Below are 20,602 nucleotides of genomic sequence, written 5' to 3'. Positions count from 1 at the left end.
ATCTAGTACCCAGCCTGCAGGACTGGGAAGCCACTCCCGTGATACTTACAAGGTGTGCTATGAGATCAAGATGCAGAAAAGAGGAGGATACATGCATGTGGGGTGGGGACACAGGGGCATGAAAGTGGGCAAGAGACAGGAGGACTCTCAGACATGCCAGTGACCATATGAGGTGCACACCTGATGGCTGCAGTACATCCCTCTGGCCAGATGTTGGGAGTGTGCCCCTATACTAGGCGAACTTTGGGGATGGGTGTGGGTGTCAAAGGCACCCAGGAGTATTTAGACTTGACACTGAGTATGAATTGACTTTGGCCTTCTAACTGTGAAGACCTATAGTCTGGCCTGGTGACCCCAAGACTCCTTCCAGACTATGAGGCATCCCATAGTTTCTCTGGAGACACTGGTCCATTCCTCCTCTGGCTACATCTCTGAGGTCCCACTTAACACCACAAACTCTTGTTGCCCTAGAACCAGACCTCTGCCCTTCACTCTGTCTCAGCCCTTAATCATCTCACTCAGTACAGACATTCCTTGTTGTATTTTATGCTCTCTTCCTGTTTTTCAGACCTACCACACTCTGTCCCCATGGTCACCACCCATATCAGAGCCCCACCCAACGCCTAGCTCATGCCTGACCCTACCAGGGCCCTCAGACCCTTCCTCGCTGCACATCCTTATGGATAATTTCTGACCCCATCCAGATCTCACCACGCATCCTCTGCTCATAACAACAGGGACAAGGCCAACACAGCATTGTCCTCCTGAAGATCACTGTGGTCACTCGATAGGCTCTTCTGCCACCACAAAACCCACGCTTGGCCAGGAGTGGTGGCACACATCTTTAATCCCAGCACTCAGAAGGCCAAGGCAGACAGATCTTTTTGAGTTCTAGACCAGCCAGAGCTGCACAGTGAGGCACTGATTCCACGTTCCCTACTTGTCACCAACCCACATTTAAAAAAAAAAAAAAAAGCCACCTGTATCTTAGCTGTCTGAAAATGTACTTGGCTCCTCAGACATAATGAGCCATATTTCACCTCAGGGCCTTTGTACATACTCCTCAGACATCAGTAGCTCAGACCTCAGCATCAGCCCCAGGTCTTTGCCAAGCTATCATCTACCCAGATCACCAATCTCAAGCTAGCTCTACCTTCTCCCGTAAGAAGTCTGTACTGCTTCTTGAGGCCACACGGTCATCTTTTCCTGGTGCTCAGGTGAGGACACTATTACCCACTTAGATTTCTCCAGCCGCCCATGGTGGGAACACATCTGCCTTTGTTGATTTTCTTTCAGGGCAGAGTCAACCACACAGTGGTGACAAAGAAATCTCTGTGGAGTGGAGGAGGCGCAGTATGGATATAGGTGGACACCACAGAGGTTGGAGAGGTATGAAAGACATGATCAGAGATTCCTCCCACAACATCAAGGTCAGCTTGGCCCTGAGCAGCTTCAGGGACAAGCAGTAGACGTGTGTAGAGCTAGCCCCTCCTCACACCGCTTGTGTAATCGCTTCTTGTGAAAAGGGTGAATGTTTCTGATGAGGAGTTTAAAATACTGTGCTTTTTTGTAGTACTTTAAAATGTTTGTTTATTTTTACGTGTTTTGGTGTTTTGCCTGTATGCATGTATCAGTCAGATCTTGGAGTTATAAATAGCTGTAAGATATCATGGGCGTGCTGGGATTTGAACCTGAGTCCTCTGAAAGAACCATCAGTGCTCTTAACTACTAAACCATCTTCCAGCCCTGAGCACCTGTGCTTTTCAAAGTTTGATGTTAGCTTGAGATTAATTTTCAAAGGGGAGCAGGACTTTCCAGTCTTAAAAACCACACATGCCTTTTTCAGGACCAAGGACAGTGACAAGACAGAAAGAGAAAGCTCGGTTCTGGGTTGCTGACTGGGGGTTTCTGTCCACTAATCTCATACTCTCCTGAGGAGACTGCTCCCACCCCAGGAGGGAAGAGAACTGGCTGTACAGGAAGCAGGAGAACCTGGCCACTGGGGATGCTCCAGAAACTGGGTGTCTTCTAGGCAGATGCAATTCAAACGCGTCAACTCTCTGAATCCCATGCCAAGGATCTTCAGGTGAAGAGCCTGGAACCCCTCTATAACCGGATACTCTCTTCCCCTACATTGACTCAGGGACAGCTCTGAAAGCTTCACTTTGGCTGAAGACCTAAGTAGCTCTCATCCTTTGACCCCCATCCCCTACTTACAAACAGAACAGAACATAGTGGGCTTTTTGTTTTTGTTTTGATTTTTTTGAAGTGTTTTTCATCTTCCTGAGGTCTGTGCCTACTTCTCAAAGGACTTTGAACTTTATGGAAAAGAGGCATGTCTGACTGGGAACCCCAAATGAGCCACAGACCCTTCACGTTTTCAATTTGAGCCTCTCTGTGTAGGCTCATACCTGGGCTAAGGTTAAGCTTGGTGTAGCTGCTGGCCTTGTGCTCAGTTAACCAGAGGAAATCTGATGGGTCGTTCCTGCAGCCCAGAGCCTGAGAAAACTTCTGAGAGAACAGGAGAAAGGCACACACAAGGGACAAGAAGCGGGGTGCTGACTGATGTGAGACCATTATATATCGGACCACCTGACCAGACTGGGATGCACTCTGTCTAAATACCAAGAAATGTCCTTAGTGCTGCTAAGAGAGAGCTGGGCTGGGGCTCATTGGTGTACCAAATGACAGTTTTTGTTCTTAAGTGGGGTGTGTTGGGTGGAGAGAGGTTCCTAGGGCTCCTAACCAAGTTCTCTGACATCCATACTGCTGGCACCGTGTGTCTCTGTAGTCACTTGTCTCTTTTTGTTCTTGACTGTCCCTGCCTTAGCACTAAGATGCCCACATCTCAGGGAACCTCCAACTCCAAGCTAGAAAAGACTATCTTGGCTCCCAGGCTGTCCGGCCAGCATCCTCAGGGGTCCCATGAACCAGCTCCCAGCCTGCTCCCACCCCTACTTGTGAACATTTTCCCCAAGCAGTGAGAGGATAAGCAGCAGCATTGACGCCGGCTTCACTTTAGTTCACAGACACATGGCTGAAGCGGTCACTGGCAGAGCCAAGTCTGAGGAGAACCTGGGTGACGGCCAGTGTTCTGCCCACAGGTATCAGCCATGGACCCCCTGCTCTCTCCTGCTCTCATGGGGCACTGAGGGGCTGGCAGCCCAACAGCCAGGCTCTCTCTCTAATATTTAGGACACAGAGTGAAATGCCAGGCAGGCCCGTGCCGTGGGGCGATGGCGCCCAGAAGCGTATAGGTGTCAGCTGGCAAAGGTGGGTAGAGTACAAGCCAGAGGTGGGCAAGGTGTGGCAAAGCAGAGACTAGCTGATGCCAGACAGGCCTCCTTTCTTCATCTGTAAGAGATTGCAAGAGGTTGAGGGGCCTGGGGTTCTACAGTACTGGACTTAGCATAGCTGCTGGCACAGGTGTGGTCCTGCACGGCCTGAAGCCTGTTCCGAGTGAGGTCTCCACCTTCCACCATGACAGCCCTGCCCTGGGGGACACTCCAGCAGCTGGAGAGACAGCACCTACCAATGTCCACTATCCTAGCCCACTGTGAGCCAGACACCCCAAGTCATAGACTGGCCCTACTCTGTCCATCAGATCCTGAACAGCAAGTAGTGGACCCAAGACGCAAACTAGGAGAGGTCTCCTTGGAAACAAGGGAGCTTGAAAACCTGGCCTCTTCCTCACTCTCCAGAGACTTGCTGGGAACTGAACACTGACAGGCTACGTGAATGCAGACTACACTGATATAGGTATCTTTAGTCAGCACTTAGGTAATTCTATATAGCCTGTGTTATAAAGGGCTGGAACACCACATTTGATTTTGCTAATGACAGCAGTCATATACTGAATCTGCCTAGCACTGTGGTAGACACTTGCTTCTCATGGCCTCCAGCCAGCCAAGTGTGACTCACTGACCCAACCGTCCACTGGAGAAAACCAACTTGGCCAGATAAGGGGCAGAAACAGAAAGCTCACAGTGCCACCCAACCACCACCCTTCCCAACCATGTGACCTGGGACAAGGCACAATCACAATGTCTCACGTCAGTGTTTTGTGTCCTTTCCTTGGCTGAGGGCTGGGAAAGGATGAACAGGTCCCTAGGGGAGAAAACCGTATTGTAAGTGCCCTACTGACGACTGTGGCAGGACTCCAATCTAAATCATCCCAAGGTTGCATTTCAGAGTCTGACTGTGTGAAAGGAAAAGATCTGCAGGAAAGACTCTACTAAAAGCTGTGTGCATCTCAATATTCTAGGTCACTGTAGGAGGCACGAACGCCAGGATGTGTTTAAAAAAAAAAACAGTCGAAATTTAGCATCTTTAATACACAAAGCATACACAGAAAGAACAGTTACAACAAATGCTTATGGGATGGATGGATGGATGGATGGATGGATGGATGGATGGATGGATGGGCGGGAAAATGAATGAATAGAAAACTTTCCAAAGAAACGTAATTACACTTCACAAGGAAGAAGACACTGCTGAGGCCCACTCGAAATCTCACCATGCTGACTACCCACTCAAACACAGTACAACTATGATCTCACAGGGTGTAGTGTCTACCAACTGCCCGTGTTTTTATTCCTAGTAAAAGTCACATTATATGTAGAAATAGACCATTCAGGTTATGGCTCCAGGCCCTACCCAAACCCTGACAAGTGGTCTTACTATCTGGCCGGGATTCCTGTTCCAGAATGCATGGGTGGGCTCTCCAGTGCATACAGACATGTATTATGAAGTTGTCCCTCAGGGCACACTGGTAAATAGGGAAGAGTGGGCACTCCCCGGATGCTGACTCACTGAAAGGTGATGAGGTTCTCTGTGGGTACCCGTGATGGAATGGCATCGATACCATTTGAATACATATCCATGAGCCACTCCAGATAGCTTAGCAAGCAGGAGGGACACACAGCGTGTTAACTACTCCGAAAGAGAATGCGCATGGGAGCTACGAGGTGGAAATAAAGCAGACATCACAGATTGTTTCCTTGCAAAGGGTGGTGTGCATTTCCTCCTGAGCGTCAAGGCTTTCTGCAGTGAGCCTGTGTGGTGCTCCATCTTGAACACGCAAAGGCATGCATGTGTACATGCAGACGCAGACTGACCCACACACATGCTCCCAAATAAAGCGACACACCAATGGACAGTTTCTGCTATGGTGCCGGGTGCTGGGACAAGATGTGAGCACAAGGACACTGCCAGGTCTACCTTTTCACAGAGGGCAAGCACAGTTCCCGCTTGGATTACTGCAACCTGCTCTTCATTCCTCAAATTCTACAACACAAAAAGGGGCAAGCGCGTTGACACTGGGTTCCAAGGACATGGCAGACAGTCAGTGCCAAGCCCTTCGGGGGTGCGTGCCGACGACGATCAGTCCCCAATCAACAACCAGCCGAGGTCAGCCATCTGAGGGACATGGCTCCAGTCCCTCTAGGTAGAGATAGGTCACAAAGTGGAACCGACACTTGAGGAAATAGCGCCTCATTAAAGACAGTCTTTTCAGAAGGCAAAGACATCACCTTTTGACTTCGGCAATCTTGAGTACGGGACCTTGTGTCTCTATGCCCCTTAGTCTTTCAGTTTGTTGGTCCCCTGTTCACTCACAGATTTGTAAGGCTGTCCTCAGCTCAGAACCCCACTCTGACAAATACAGACCCAACCACCCACACGGGGACACGGCCATACAAAAGCCTTCCCTTGTACTTCTCAGATCTCTTAAATCAGAGAAAAAAAATTAAAAAAAAAAAAAAACAAAGCCACACAGAACACCCCCAATCAAAACAAGGACACAGAACCGGGAACCGACCGCTCATAGTTACCCCGTTATCGCCAAGAATATCTAAGTTCTTCATAAGTTCAGAGATATTCACACCCTGGAAAAGATGGCCAATGTTCATTCTCGTGTGAGCTGCACATACGACCCACACCTACTCTAGTGCCACGGCTCACACGCCTCCTTCTGCTCTGAAGCCACGGTGGGGCCCAGCCTCTGGCTCTGCGCAGGCAGGTGGGGACGGTGTAGCTATGGTTCATATACTGAGATTCACTCCAGTACAACCCTGCTTTCTAAGCTCGTGGGCATCTGAGGACTCTGCCTGTGGGGTCTGGTGGGGCGCCAGGCCTGCAGCCAACCATAGTCACTATCAGCACAGCCCTGGTTATGGGCTGGGCACTGCGCAAATAAGAGACAGCCCATTGCGAGGTTGGGTTTAGAGCCTTCCTGTAGCTGGGCAGAAGGGTAAACCCTGCATGATCCTTTCACCTAGCTCTCTGTCTTTCAACACAGCAGCACTGGCTCTGTCCCTGACCTAAGGACACAATCCCCGTTTACCACTGTGCCAGGTACTCAGCCCGCCCCTGAGTGGCAGGTCCATGTGACATACCCCACCCCCCAAGCATGCTACCTTTACTCCTTCCTGGTGACAGAACAGCTGGAGGGCGCTGCTGTTGTTCTCGGGGAAGGTGGTGATTTGGAGGTTAAAGGCTGGCGACCTCCGCTCTCTCTCCTGGGGAAAAGACGTGGTTTAAAGACAGAACTCAACTGCTATTCACCACTTGCCATCTTCCCAAGTTATCAGCAAAGGAGGAGCTACACGGCACACATCTGGACCACACAGTCCTGGCATGGGACATGTGGTGTCCTCCTGCCTCTTTGGAAGCTTCACATCTCCCCTACCGCTAGGGAGAAACAGACGATTGGGCCTGCCTGTTGCAATCCAAACCCCAGAAGTCACAGAGGAGGAGGCTTAATCAACACAGTGTATCAGATTCAACAGAGAACAGAAGCCAGCCACCACGGGGGATATTCTAGGCAGGGTACTTTGGTTATCACAAGGGATGTCCAGGCTACCTCACAAGGCACATACCCACGGAGGCTTGGGATGGCTGAGCCTGAGGTCCCCTGCTAGTGAGTAACAGAACTGGGCCCACTTCTAACTCTCCTTGCTTTCCATGATAATAGGTGACTCAGCTCGGCGTTTTTTAAATTTGGTTTTGTTTCTTTGGTCCACACTAACAAGACTTGTGCTCACTCTTTGCACACCCCCACCCACACCTCAGATTTATGACTAGATGTCCCAAAAGAGACATTTATCAGCCATACACCTTATGAGCACTTTATGGAAGGCCCAAGGGAACCTCGTTGCTTAGAGGAATTACAGCATGTTGGCAGAATAGCACCCTGGTCCCCTGTGCATTTTCTATATGGAGCTGGCTTTAACTGGCAGATGAGTTATGACGGGTTGGCACCCTCTCAAATTCTACATTAGGTCAAGCTGCTCTGGGGGAGGGGGTGTGCGGCAATTACAGACCTAGCACACCTCTATCATCATACCAAGAGAAGTGATGGAACTTAGTGTGAACCCAGAAAGCATGCCTTAACACACTGAGCGAGGCTCGAGGGGAGGGCTGGGTGCTGTTCACAGTGGGCTTCCAGGAAGCCTCCAGCTGGCTCACCTCACTTTGCACTGTTCTAAGAGACAAGACGGATGCAACCACGTACTTCCCCACACACCTGCCACCAGAGGTACTCAATCAATGGGCTTCTCACAGAAAAGGGGTGTCGGAGCAGCCCGTGGTTTATATGAACAAAGTCATAAACCTGCTTCCCAGTGGCTCCGAAGGCCGTTGGGAAGCTCAGGCAAAGCATGTGGTTATCTGGAGCTCGCAGTGAAAGGGGTCCTAGCGAAGGACTGTGGAAGGCATTCTCACAGCCGTGGGGTACTAAGCATGACCTCGTGACTTCTCACTTCTGATGGAAGAATAAAGGGTAGAGCTGAGACACAGTGACAGCGGAAGTGGAAAGCCACCTGGCCCGTCCTTGCCAGGAGGACAAGGCTTTTGGGCCACAGAAGGAAGGAAAAGGAAGCCAGAGAAGCCACAGATGAGAGAAGGCGCCCATGTGGATGGAGAGGAGTCACACATGCAACAACGGTGTCGGCTGGGGAAGCAGCACAGTGAGTGTCACAGAGCCCTGTGGAGGCTCACCCCAAGTGCAGAGATGTTCAGGATGCTCATGATTTAAACAGAAGCAGAATGGGAGGATGAGGGGCCGTGAGAGCCGAGCAATACCGTAACACACCTGACGCACGATTCTGACTGGAAGCAACAAATTCCTCAAGTGTTTCCTCAGAGTCCTACTCCCTGCCCTGTGGAGTTCCCAGAAGGACAAGGTTTCTACGCGTGCAGTGTCTGGGAGTTTCCAGTTGCGGTTTGAATCGTATATAACTTAAGTCCAAACGCCTGCAGTGCCCAGGTTTGTATTTACTGGCCAGAAGGGTTTGAGCAAAGTAGCCGGTTTAACACCTTGTGTAAATACATCCTCCTGCCTGCCTCCACTTACCTCGCATTCGCTTTGGCAGGCAGAAAATGGGCCCACACTGCTGTTAAACACAGCAGAGATCAAAAGAGCCAGCTGGGGCAGACCCTGCTATCTCAGAAGAGGCCTGCTGCATGCAAGATCAAAGGTGTGTTATCCATTGCAACAGTACTGCTGTCTGGGGTTGCAGAAGGCGCACCCAGTGGCTGCATGCAGGGTAGTAGTTATGGAAATGAAACACAAATAAAAAAGGCAAAATATTGCAAAAACAACTTATTTTATTAAGTGCAAAACAAGCGGTAGGCAATAAATAGATTGCTCTGGTACAGGTCCACAGACGTCGCAAGCATCCTCCCCAGGACACGTTAAGGCAGTGAAGTTATCCCGAACATACAGATTTGTTTTTTGATTTTTGTTTAAAAAAAAAAAAAAGAGGAAGAAGAAAAGAACGGAGGAAGGAGAGAAACGGTAACACGTCCCTTCACACATGCTTGGGAACGGCAGGGAGCTTTACATGAATTTCAGTTTGGGCTCAAAGAGAATGTCTGCTCCGTTTGAGAGCTTACAACAGAGAGAGTCTCTTACTTCGAGCTCTAGCACTCTGAATTCTAACAGCTCGTTCTGGTCCTTGGCGTCTTGCATTTCGCTCTTTAGCTGGTTCTCCTCCATCTCCAGCCTGTAAATCTGGGCAAAGACACCTTGACATTAATGGCCTCTGTGGTTGTCCCCCACCCCCCCTCCAGGGGGATCCTACAACTACAATATGACATCAGTGAGTAGTCTGAGAGCAACAGGGAACTGGGCACTGAGAGAAGGGCAGAGCTGGCCACAAGTCCATCTGCTGGTGAGCCCAGAGTGAGGGAGAGTTGCTGGACTGAGCTCGCCTCCATAGCACTAACCCTAGACCAAGAGACTAGAAACTCCTTATATTTTCGCTGAACAAATGAGTGATGGGGACCTGAGGCCTGGGGCTACCAAGTCCCTGCCTGAGGTCAGATAAGGGAAACAAGAGTGCAGTGTTGGGGTATAGTACCCAGAGCCCTCCAGACCCTTCCAAGCCAGGCCCAGGATTAAGCTGTGGAGGCCACTACAGCAGGTACTGTGAGGGCTCAGGTCTCCAACACCCCAAAAGGTTAAGAGAACATTAATTGCCCTGATTACACAGAGCAGCCTGGGAAGAGCTTAGGAATGCAGCTCAGAACCTGCTCTGACCCTCAGTTTCCACCCAAAGAGGATAACAGTGGTGCCTACAACCTACAGCAGAGAGAGGCCACCAGTATGTGTAGGTGAGAGCTCCAGGTGGCAGCTATTCTCTCTCCTCCTGTCAGAAGACCAAAGAAGGGCTATCTTACAGGTAGTCTCAACCCCAGGAGGAACCAGGAAACACTGGGTTTCTTGTGTGGCCTGTGGGACTGAGGTAATAGCCATTAAAGCCTTCCTGACACACAGGGCCCACCAGGCAGCCAAGACTTGCCACCCCTCAATGCCTTAAGGAAGATAAGGTCAGGGAAGGTGACACAGCAGAGCTGGGCCAGATCCAGACCACCTTCCTGAGAGATGGGCCTTGGCGGTTCAGGCCTGGGCTTTCAGGATGCTGAAGACCCAGGGACCACCCTAGATTCTCTTCTGCTGGCATGAAGTGTGCATAGGGCATGAGTCTACTGATCACACAGCTCAAATATACTGGGACTCAGAAAGCAGGGAGTAGGAAGGACTGCAAACATGGGGGAGGGAGGCTCAAACTGCTCTAAACGGGCACTGGGATCATGGTAGCACAGCTTGGCATCTACTTTAACAATAACTGAATGGACCCATCCAATCAAGGAAAAGCTAATCTCCATGCCAACGCACATTCAGACCAACTCCCTTCAAGCTTCAGGGAGGCCCATGGTGAGAGGGCAAGGCATATAGGCTCCAATATAAGAACTGATCCAGCTGAGGGAACCTGAGGACCTGCCTTGGACTCTGTCTGCCTCAGGTGTCCCCATGAGGAATAGGAAGGCTCCCAAATCAACAGCAAAGGGAGATAGCACCCTTTCCTGTTTTGTAGAGGCACACTAAAGGTTCTAAGACCTAAGGGTTATGTCCCAGAAGACAGACCCTGAGTCTAGTGGGAAAGACCCTACTCCTATGAGAACTACTATGTCATGGAGCCCTGGTCTTTGTGGTGTACTCAGAGCTTGGGGCAGGTTGGTGGCCTCTGTGGTTTGGTTCATGAAGCTGAGGCTCTGGCCTGAGCATACCTTCTCCAGCAGGTCCTGGTTTGTCCTCATGAGTACCTGCTTCTCCTCTACCCACGCAGCGTCCTGCAGGAAATACAGGGTATTTATTCACTGGTTCCGGTGTTGACTGAGCCACCAACTCCCAGATATGGACAGTGGCTGTGTGACTTCATCATCCTCTAAACCTTCACACCCAGGTAAGAACAACAGGGTTCTTCCAATTGTCCTGAGAGCACAGAGCGGCAGGAGGGGTGACCGGACCACAAGAGGTGAGTGAGCTTATTTAAAGCCTCCTAGCCCCATGTGTGAGATGTCATTCTTTACTAGCTCTCTCCCCATAGGTTCAAGGTCCCCTGGTCCATTACAGGACACTCTGCTCTGTGATGGCTGAGTGAATAACCAAAAGGGCTTTCCACCTCCCCACTGGTGCTTTGCTCAACTCCACTCACATGGAGTCTATTAGCACAGCCTCTGTGCTGACACCGTAGCACCCTCAGTGCCAGGCCAGAGCCACGAACACTGGCTCTCCCTCATCAGCATCAGACTGGAGGGGGAAGATACAGGAGGCAAGGGAGCCTTCTCCACCTCCTCTTCTTCTCCCTTCTCCTCCTCCCTCATCCTCCTCCTCTTCCTCCTCCTGATCCTGCCCACCCTAGATTCAGAACAGTCTACCCCCTCCACCTTGCCCCCCATTCCCACTCCACAGGAGCCGAGCCAGTCTCACCCAGTGCTGGAATTCAGCAATGCTCGTTAGCCAAGGCGGACCTAGAATCTGACCAACAGATGTGCAATGCCCAGAAGACATCTGAAGGTCACCTCCTGGGGCCTTCTACCTAATACCCTGTGTCTCTGCTGCACCCATTTGCATACATGCTCTTTGCATGTATGTTTGTGTGGCTGCAAGTCCCTGAGAAAATAGTGCTGTGTCCATCCACCTTCCTGTCTGGTGGACTGGTCACAAGGGTGGCTGCAACATTTGCTCCACATCTGTTTGTACAAGATGCTTTGCAAGTCAGCTCATCGTCCAAAGGGATGGGGTTTGTTACTCCAACCTTGAAGCTGGGCTTGGCTGTGATGTGTTTTGCCTACTCAAGTACTAATGAATGTGATGTGAGCAGAGGCCTGGTCAGTATTCGTGGTGCTTGAGAGAACGGGGTTCCTCATCCCAGACGACCAGATAAAAAAGCCAGAATACCTATGGTAGGAGGGATAACCAGACCTCAAGTGGCAAGTGATCTCATTTAAGGCCTCCTAGCCCCACTTGACCTGCCTGACTACTGAAGCTTCAGGGCAGCCCAGGCAAGACCAACAGAACAACAATTTACAGAGCCCAGCCTGGCACCAATCCACAGATCTCAGAACAAATCAAACCATACTATTTAAACAACTACGTTTGGAGGCAGCTTGTTATACCATACAAACACACACACACACACACACACACACACAGAGAGAGAGAGAGAGAGAGAGAGAGAGAGAGAGAGAGAGAGAGAAAGATCTGAGACCTGAGACCTCTCCATATGCCTCAGTCTCTCTCTGAGAACAGGAGCAAGGACCTACAGAAACCCATGCCTGTGCCTGTGCACCAGCCTTTTATAGGCCCATATGGGGCCATGTGACTAGTTTGTGCCAGTAAGCTATTCTGAGGCAGTGAAAATCTCCTCAATCCGCTGACTGCTGCCAGGAAATGAGTTCTAAGATGGCACCTCTGGTACTGGGTCCCTAGGGAACCGTGTAAAATAGATAACCCTCTGCTTACAATAGGCACCAACAAGAAAGACCTGAGGGCTGCCTCTCTCTGCCTGCTGCCCACTGAGCCTGGACTAAGCAAATCAGAGAGAGGAGTCCATGCAGATAACCAATCCAGACTCCCATGGCGGAGTCACAGCCTCAGCCCTTTGCTATGCGCCCTGCCAAGTGGCCCACAGCACTTCAATTATGCACAGGCAATTAAAATCTTGACAGAAAACAGCAGCTTTTCTTCAGGCTCCAGCCCCAGTCAAGAGCTTCTGGCTGCGTCTCTGCTCTGAGAGTAACCTTCTGCTTTCCTGATGTGGGCAATCAAGGAGAAGCCAGGCAAGCTTTAAGGGCACCACACTCTGACTGCGGCAACACAGGCTTGCCTGGGGTCACAGGGATTCCTCCACAGAACCACCCCCTTACCCTTGGCACACCAAAGACACCATCGATCCCAGGGACACTGTGGGGACAGAGCCATGAGGATCACAGAGTGCATGGCCTTCTTGCTTACCTGTCCCTTCTCAACCAGCAGCTTCTCTAAGTCCTCGATTTTGGCCTGGCACCTCAGCAGGTCGGCCTGAAGCTGCTCCCGAGTCTGGAAGTAGAAAGACCAGGAAGTAAGCAAGTCACTTGCAGAGGTAACAAGTCAGGCTGCCAACCAGCTGCCTCCACAGCCAGAGAGCTTGGGGGTAGGAGGGTCCTGTTGCACGCATGCTCACGTCACAACCACTTGAGGCGTTCTGAAGTCCATCTGCAGCCGCATCCTGCAGTGGGAAGTAAGGGATCGTGGGGTGGGGGGGTGATGGTTCTAACTCCCCAAGTAAAGGACAATCAAAGGGCAGCCTGCAAGAGGAGCCACCCTCTTCCGGGATGAACTTGCCCAAACTGGATGCCTCAGGGTCCCAAAGCCAGAACTGACAAGGTCAGTGCTTTCTCCTTCAGCATCATCCAGCTGCTGACAGCTGTTCTACTTGCTTGGGGGTCTAATGGGGCTCTCTGTCACCTACAGCAAAGACCAAAACCTAATACCTCATAAACCAGGCAAGTCATGTACATCAAGGAAGTCACTGATCAGCTGACCCTACAGCAAGATGAAGCAGGCAGGGAACAGAGTAGGCGCATACCCTAGTCCCGGGAGGCCCAGCTACTTGGCTACAGCCACACATTGACACGCGGAATGTGAAGACACGGATGTGACCTGCTTTCCAGATGTCAGGAACCCAAACTAGGTGTGTTGTCAGAGGCCTGAAATCTTGGCCCTCAGGAGGTGTATCAGGAGTTCAAGGTCATCTGGAAAGTGGGGAAATCTACCTCTTTCCCCTTTCTTTTTAAATTATGAAACAAGGTCTCAAACTATGGTCCAGACTAACCTAGCACTCACTATGTTGCCCTAGCTGGCCTCCAAGTCATGGCAATCCTCCTGTTGTAGCCTCCAAGTGCTGGGACTACAGATATATACCACCATGTTCCACTATGCATTTCACTGTGAAATCTCCATTAACTGGGAAAGTGGACGACGTTAAAAGACAAGAAGAAATTAAGCACAGATAAAGCCTAGATGTTTACTTGCTGTGGTCCAGAAAGAAAGACTGGTCATTCATTATGGCAGAAATGGCTACATCCCCTGGGGATCCTGTTCCCTATGTGTCTGCCCCACCCACTCTCTGAGACTGATACCATCCTGATCCCTGAGTGCCAAGCTCATTCTGGAGATGGTTGCTCATGCCCACGCCTTCCATATTCTTGAGACCTACAAACCATGGTGTCATGCATGCTTTAGGATACCCAAACCCGCCTGCATGGGGCTCCCAGGACTATTTCCGGAGCATTCTGAGCCTGAGTTGCACAGTCCCAGATCCCAGTTATGTTGGGGACCATCTGGGCATCTTCAAGCAAGTTGCTATTTTCCTGAGTCTCTGTTCCTTCTGCAGGACATGGAATCGATTCATCCCGGCTAATAGGGCTATGGGAGTGAGACAGGGAACATGGGACAGCACTAAACCAGTATGGGCTTCCTGGTGTCTCTGGAACTCCTAGAGGGACATGCAAATACTATAGACTTCAAGGTGGGAGAAGGGTTAGTGGGAGGAAGTTTCCAGAAAAGTTCATCCCAGTACCACAATGTATTTATTTCCTGAACCTGTAGTACCTGTGTCTTGGGTGCTCCAAGAACTCCTGAAAGTGTTTCCTGAAGACACTGGGCATGAGGGGAGAGGAGCCTTGGCTCTACAGGGAGAAGAATAGGTCTGAAGCCTGAAAGGCTGGCTGAGTCTATAACTTCATCACTTTCTTAAATTCCATTCTATTTTAACTCATTGTGTGTGTGTGTGTGTGTGTGTGTCTGTGCGTGCGTGTGTGTGTGTGTTTGTGGAGGTCATAAGCACAACTGGCAAGAATCAGTTCTTTTTCTACCACGTGGGTTCGGCAGATGGAACTAAGATCATCAGGCCTGGCATCAAGTCCTTCAGCTGTTTGTCCATCCATCTGCCCCTACCCCTTCAACTCTGTAAGTCTTCTCTCTTGCAAACAGACAGCAGACAAAAAGTGGAGGGTCTAGTTTCACCTCCCTCAGTTTCAAGATTCTAGGTCCCTCCCCTCCTGGTCCCCAGTCTCTGTACCTCCCCATCAACGAGGGGACACACTTACCCGGGCCTCCCTTTCAGCATCCAGTGTCCCCCCAACCTGCTCCTGAAGCAGGGCATAAGCCCTCTGCAGAGCCTGGTACTCCCTGGTCAGCTGGCAGAACCTCAGGTCCGCCTCTTCTCTGGTTGTGGTCTTAACCAAACAACAACAAAACAAACAAGTCAATTCATGACTTCATGTGACTTCAAGGGACAGAGTCAAAACACGAGTAAATGCCCACTTCTCTCCAGCGTGTCTACAAATGCCTAGAGAGCTTGTCACACCAGAAAGTAACAGGAAGGACCTGGAGTGAAGGCTGCTTGGAGAAAATACCTCCCCCACTTCAGCACGCCACCCCAGCACTCACAGGCCTCCTGGGAGCCAGCCTGACTCGACAGGTAAAGGCTCACCCTGAGAAGGGTGTCCCTCTGGCCATGCGAGTCTGGGAGTTTCTGCTCTGGCATGTGACTGGAGAGCACCTGTGTGTGAAGCCCCCGTGTGGTCGTGAGAGGACAGTGCAGGGTGACTAATGTAGCAAGTCACTGTTTCGGGTACCATGACAAGTTTGTAAAAACCGGAGATCATATTGGACCAAATTTTAGCCAGATGCTCAGACAGGACATGACACCCGTGGCATTTCCCACATGGGTAGGCCACTCCATAAGCAACTGAATTTAAGGCCAGTGGGCTGACTTGGAGGAAGGGTCCATCTTCCTGAGGGTCCTGACACCATTCAAGAAGGCACTCCATAGTAAAGCCTGAATGGCCCTGAACCATGGGGCTGTGAGAGGCGGCTGCTCAAGGAGCTAGGACAGGGAGACAGAGGACGGGCAATCCTAGGCTCATGCAGAAAGCTGCATGGAGCTTCCCAACAGAGCACATGTGACACCAGAAAGCTCCACCAGCACCTGCCACAGCCAGGCTCAGGGGACAGCCACTGAGGGGTGCACAGAGGACGGACAGACAGACAGACAGACACATACACACACAGAGGAAGCCTGGTGTGAGCTGCAGCACCAGGGGAAAGTCTATATTAAATACTGCCTGGAATTTAGGAAAGTCACCAACTGTGACCACTTCTGTCACCTATGTGTGGGGGATAAGAAACGAGACGTGTAATTTTACCTGCAATTGTAAGCAGCACCGGGGGCAGCATCTGGGTGTTGCTCTAGCAGCCTTAAGTCTCCCAGGAGATCAGCTCTGAGGGAGGTGCTCAGTGGGTGCCCTCTAGGCAGCAAGGCCTGGCTTTCCTTGCTCTGAGGCTCTAAGGCATGGCAGGATTGACCACCAGAGAGGGAGCAGCCCTGGCCAAGACAAAGGTGTGGCGTCCCTAGCATATTGCACTTTGCTTACCTCATCTAAGTCCTCTTCCGGCGTGGCTGGGGTCCGGTCTGTCCTGTCTGTGTTGTAGGACGTCTCAGACAATGTTTCAGAGTCCACGGACTCCTCATCAAATCCAAAAAATGTCTCCACAACATGCTTCTGTGAGAGGCAAGGAGCACGAGGTCAAGAAGACAGCAGCTGCCTACCCACAGCCAGCCCAGGGCACAGGGGGCTGAGGCTGAGGTGGAGGCAGCTGTGGCCCCATCTACAGCTGGCTCAGGACGGAGCGAGCCACTAAGTCTGCTGAAGATGCGGCTAGCATAACAATGATCACTAGGTGGCAGGAGGGGTCATAGGCAGAGGGGGCTATGCAACTCTTCAGTTGGCTTTAAATGCCAGGTCTTCTGAGCTCTAGGTCCCTCCTGACGACTGTTGAGATGCCACCCTTCCAGTGTAAGAGGGGACCTCACTCACTCTGTGCTTAATTAAGTCCCAGCACCCAGGGCTTTCTACAGGCTGAGTGAGATGTCTGGCCCCAAAGAAGGAGCTGATACACGGGATGCCAGGAAAAGGAGATGTGATTAGGAGAACCAGAATTCTGACCCCATCTTCCCCAGCAGCTCGGCCTAAGAGGTGATTCCTCTTAGCTTCGGGTGACAATGCATTCAGAGCACTGAAATAATTAGAAAGAATAACATTAAGGGCCCTGTACTCATAACCTCAGATCATCTTTCTGCCCTGTTTGCCAACTACCTGAGAATCTTTTTGCTACACCTCTCTCACTCCAAACTGCACAGGATGTGGGGCTCCCCTCACTCATTTGTTCAATCATTCATTCACTCGTTCAGTAGTCACCGGCTGAGCAGCTTCAGTGAGCCAGACAAGGCTCAGCCTGGAGACACACGATTAAAGCCAGGTAGGGTACCTGCTAGGGAGCACTAGCCCCAGAGGGCTGTGTCCATCAACCATCTACCTCCACATGCACCCCTCTTCCTGGCTCAAGGCACACTGCTCTTTATTCTCCTTCCAAACACCCTGTTCGAGAGAATCCCTTGCCTTCCCAATCAGAGTGCTTTCCAGGACTGTGAGAGAACAGGAGCCTCATTGCAGTGATCAGCTCTGGGCTCCCAAGGACTCCCAGAGAGTCACACATCTATCCTTAACCCACAGAGGAGGCAGAGTGTACCCTACACCCAAGCCACTATGGCAGCAAACATGTATGTGCAGATACGAGAACATAGAGGCTGCAGTCCCCAGCAACAACGCCATGAGGAAGTCCCTTTGACATCACAGGGAAGGGGCAGGGAGGGACTTCTCAGTCACTCTGGACAGTTAGGGTTTTCTACAGAGGCTCTACCAGGCCCCTGCAAACATTCCCTCCAGAATGTTCCTCACATGGTTTGGGGTTTGCTCTCACGTGACCTCTTTGAAGGTTCACATGGCCAGCATCTGCTGGGTATCCACCTGCCTCTGTACCCAGCTGACAGGGAGGATGGTGAGACCAGGTGAGGCTCCATATAGTCCAAGTGGCCTTCAGCATCTCCCCTCCCGTCAGATAGGAAGCCCTACCACTGCAGGCATTGGCGACAACAGGAAGCAGTAGAGTCCACACCAGCAGCTCACTCTGACTCGAGCTCCACATCCCTGTTCCCTTGGGCTGCTGCCTGGCCAACCTTATTTTTCATAAACACTGCTAATTGCCTGTCCTCTGGGGACAGATCTGCGTGTTGGCTGTGCTAACTAGTGGCCTGATGTGGGGACATCTCTGCTCCCCCTTCTACCAAGTGGGCCCCAGGAAGGTCCTAAAATTACACACTTCCCCAAATTAGGATGTGGTGGTGGCCTATGACCATCCACTGTTAGCATTCTGGAAGTTTCTGGGGCTAGTAACACAGATCAATTGCCTAGGCTAATCTGCTCTTGAAGAACAGGGTGGCTTTTAATGAAGCGCTCAATGACAGAGCCTAATCACAAGGTTTCAACTGCTCAAGTTCCCAACTGAATAGGACAAGGTTAGGCCCAGGTAGAGCTTCACAGTAGACCTGGCCCTAGACTGGGGCTGCAGAAAGCCACGTTATACCAGGGGAAGCCGGAAGCTACTTACAGGGAGGAAGCCAGCACAAACCAATAGTTCCAGTGAAATCCTGTTGTAATGGAGGGGAGTCAGTAACTATGCATGGCCCATCTACTTCCTCAGCTATCAGGAGCTGGCTGGGCTCCAGTGCCCACTGCCCAGCTCTCAGGACACACGGGTGGCCTAGCCTGCCTCCTTTAGAGGTTCCTTTTTGCTTTGTAATCCTCCCCCCCACCTTTGGTTTTTCGAGACAGGGTTTCTCTGCGTAGCTCTGGCTGTCCTGGAACTCATTCTGTAGACCAGGCTGGCCTTGAACTCAGAAATCCACCTGCCTCTGCCTTCCAAGTGCTGGGACTATAGGCGTGCACCACCACTGCCCAGCTTTGCTTTGTTTTCTTTTAAAATGTCTCATGTAGTCCAGGCTTGCCTTAAACTCCATCCCTCCATGCCCCTACCTCCCAAACGGCAGGATTACAGGTGTGTACCTGCATGCCTGGAACAGCTCCTTTGTCTAGGTGATGAGGTGACAGAGAAGCTGACAGAGCCAGCCCACTCAGCACAGCCTCACTAACAGCACAAAACAGAAAAGTCACCTTGGTGTTTAAAGTGAACACAGTGCCTATGTCCTCAGAACAGGAAACTTGTTCTGGCTGCTTCCTCGATACACTGAGGTGGCCCACACTCACTTCCCGAGGGGCGGGGGAGGGCCACCAGGAGATGTTGCCCGCTGCCTGCTGCCAAGTGGCCTGTGTCCCTTAATTCTAAACTTCCTGGATTGGGCAGAAAAGTTCTTACAATTCTCAGGCACCAAGTGAGCTGACTGTGAAAAGGGGCTTGTCCCTCTAGACACCCACCCTGCTTGCAACACAAGTCAGTCCAGCCAGTGTCATTTTTACAAAGAAATCCAAAGTTTAAAACATAGTTTGGGGGCTGAGGGTGTAGTCCAGTTGGTAGGGTGCTTGTCTAGTATACATGGAGATCTGGGTCGGTGTACACCAAGTGTGCTATGCATGGCTGTGGGGCGAAGAGCTGACAGCTGTGAGTCACGGGACACATAGGACAGTCAGAAATTCAAGGTCAAAGGTCATCCTCAGATGCATCGTTAAGTTTGAAGCTAGCTACAGTGAGCTACATGAGACCTTGTGCGCTCTCGAGCCGCTCGTGCTTGTGTGTGTGTGTGTGTGTGTGTGTGTGTTTGTGTGTGTAATTGTGATTTTGACCAAAATGCTTTTAGAGCAAATCTTTCTTCTACATATACACATAAGTTCATGCTTGGCACACATAATACATACATACATACACACACATACAATACACATATACACACACACAGACAGATACTAACCTCTCCACTGAGTTCAGCAGAGAGAGAAAGAGACAGACAGACAGTGAGACAGACACAGACAAAGACAGGCTAACCATCTTCATTGGACTCAACACACACACACACACGTATACACACACACACACACACACACACACACACACACACACACCTCTCCACTGGACCCAGCATCTCACCAGCTCTTCTCTTCACCGTCCCAGCATCCAGCCAGAATTGCCCAGAAGATCTAGGACCTTCCGATGGCAGCCAAGAGTCACCAAGACAGACCCTCCCATCCTAGGCAGCTGCCTACCTTCATGCTTATAGGTCATCTCCTGGCAGCCAGAAAAGTACAGGCACACGAGGGCGCAGAGGCAGAGGAAGAAGGAGAAGTAGAGCACAAACAGGATGTACTCCATGTCTGTCAGGGATGCTGCGGGAACTAGCCTGTACTGGCTGGTCAGGCCATCCCTGCCTTCTCTCCAGCCCCAGAAAACAGGCACACCTGCCCCTCACAGCTTCCTGAATAGTGTCAGCAGCAGAAGCCAGAGGACAGGGACGCCCCAAAGGTGCACCCTTGGCAACAGCGGTGGTGATGCTGGTGACAGAGCTATCAATGGAGAGTAGCCAGTTTCCAGGCCAGCCCAGGTATCTGTCACAGAGCACAGCTTCTAAACCTGCATGTCCTCTGGGGACTTCTCTCCTAGGACCCAATCTCCCTATGCCCAGAACTGTTGTCAACAGTCCCAGGTCCCTGGATAGTTGCAAAGCCTTTGGGCACAGCAGTAGCAACGGTATCATGACGAGAGTCTTCTGCTTCAGGCCCAGAGCCGCAAAGGATGGGATGTCTCTTCCCTCGTCTGCCTGGGACATCTGCAAACTAACCCACCGCCAGCCGTGGGTGTCCTGGCACACGCAGCCCCTGTTGTCCCCGAAGTGTGGCTCTCAGAGTTTATTTACCTGAGCTC

The 20,602-nt window shown here is 51.1% G+C and overlaps 2 protein-coding genes across 3 annotated transcripts in view; both read right to left on the bottom strand.

The window, feature by feature from the left end:
* Window positions 1-20,602, bottom strand: part of Jakmip1 (janus kinase and microtubule interacting protein 1) — a 119,760-nt gene that overhangs the window by 14,895 nt on the left and 84,263 nt on the right. For both annotated transcript variants that reach the window (XM_029477928.2, XM_021162250.3), the window contains 8 exons: window positions 16,267-16,395; window positions 14,938-15,066; window positions 12,803-12,886; window positions 10,573-10,635; window positions 8,915-9,013; window positions 6,417-6,518; window positions 5,832-5,885; window positions 5,221-5,286 (listed from right to left, as the gene is read on the bottom strand). In XM_029477928.2, coding sequence (XP_029333788.1) covers window positions 5,221-5,286; window positions 5,832-5,885; window positions 6,417-6,518; window positions 8,915-9,013; window positions 10,573-10,635; window positions 12,803-12,886; window positions 14,938-15,066; window positions 16,267-16,395 — 726 coding nt within the window. The remainder of the gene's footprint in view (window positions 1-5,220; window positions 5,287-5,831; window positions 5,886-6,416; window positions 6,519-8,914; window positions 9,014-10,572; window positions 10,636-12,802; window positions 12,887-14,937; window positions 15,067-16,266; window positions 16,396-20,602) is intronic.
* LOC147005132 (uncharacterized) lies at window positions 16,267-20,369 on the bottom strand. The gene is made up of 2 exons (XM_085836651.1): window positions 19,948-20,369; window positions 16,267-16,395 (listed from the first exon to the last, which is right to left on the bottom strand). The coding sequence occupies exons 1-2, from the start codon at window positions 20,051-20,053 to the stop codon at window positions 16,364-16,366; spliced, it is 138 nt and encodes a 45-aa protein (XP_085692777.1). The 5' UTR covers window positions 20,054-20,369; the 3' UTR covers window positions 16,267-16,363.

Source organism: Mus caroli, unplaced genomic scaffold (assembly GCF_978045245.1).
Source record: "Mus caroli unplaced genomic scaffold, Mus_caroli_1 scaffold_4, whole genome shotgun sequence".
In the NCBI taxonomy this organism is placed as follows: Eukaryota; Metazoa; Chordata; class Mammalia; order Rodentia; family Muridae; genus Mus; species Mus caroli.
The sequence above is the reverse complement of the archived record's forward strand: the minus strand, read 5'-3'. Positions and strand labels throughout refer to the sequence as shown.

Coding starts and splice junctions, on each gene's coding strand:
- LOC147005132 (XM_085836651.1), bottom strand. CDS start 20,053: ATGGAGTACATCCTGTTTGTGCTCTACTTCTCCTTCTTCCTCTGCCTC. Junction 16,396..19,947: donor GATGACCTATAAGCATGAAG/GTAGGCAGCTGC, acceptor TGCCTCTCACAG/AAGCATGTTGTGGAGACATT.